We start from the raw sequence: 258 nt of genomic DNA, 5'->3' as shown, positions 1-258 counted from the left end.
TACTGCAGCCAGCCGCGGCCGAAGTGGAGACATGGGTTGTCGTGTCCGGCGGAGAGGTGAAGGCGGTCTGTGGGCGTCCGGAAGCCACGCCCATGAAGACCCACACCGCCCACGTCCACTCCCTGGCGAGGAGCGTGGTGTCTTCCGCCCTCGACGTTGGCACGCCCTCGTGGGACTTCAGAGACGCGGTGATGTTAGAGGTAAAGTTTGGGTGAAGTCTTGGCTTTGCTCAGGTATCCAGTTATATAAAGTAGTTCA

At 59.7% G+C, this 258-nt stretch overlaps 1 protein-coding gene across 1 annotated transcript in view; it reads left to right on the top strand.

Annotated features, from left to right (window-relative positions):
* The first annotated feature begins 31 nt into the window (after positions 1-31).
* The window catches only part of LOC119589391, a 16243-nt gene continuing 16016 nt past the window's right edge, over positions 32-258 (top strand). The window contains 1 exon segment of the mRNA XM_037938006.1: positions 32-200. Coding sequence (XP_037793934.1) covers positions 32-200 — 169 coding nt within the window.

Source organism: Penaeus monodon, chromosome 25 (assembly GCF_015228065.2).
Source record: "Penaeus monodon isolate SGIC_2016 chromosome 25, NSTDA_Pmon_1, whole genome shotgun sequence".
NCBI classification, from domain to species: domain Eukaryota; kingdom Metazoa; phylum Arthropoda; class Malacostraca; order Decapoda; family Penaeidae; genus Penaeus; species Penaeus monodon.
Note: the sequence above shows the minus strand (reverse complement) of the source record. Positions and strands in the feature narration are given on the sequence as shown.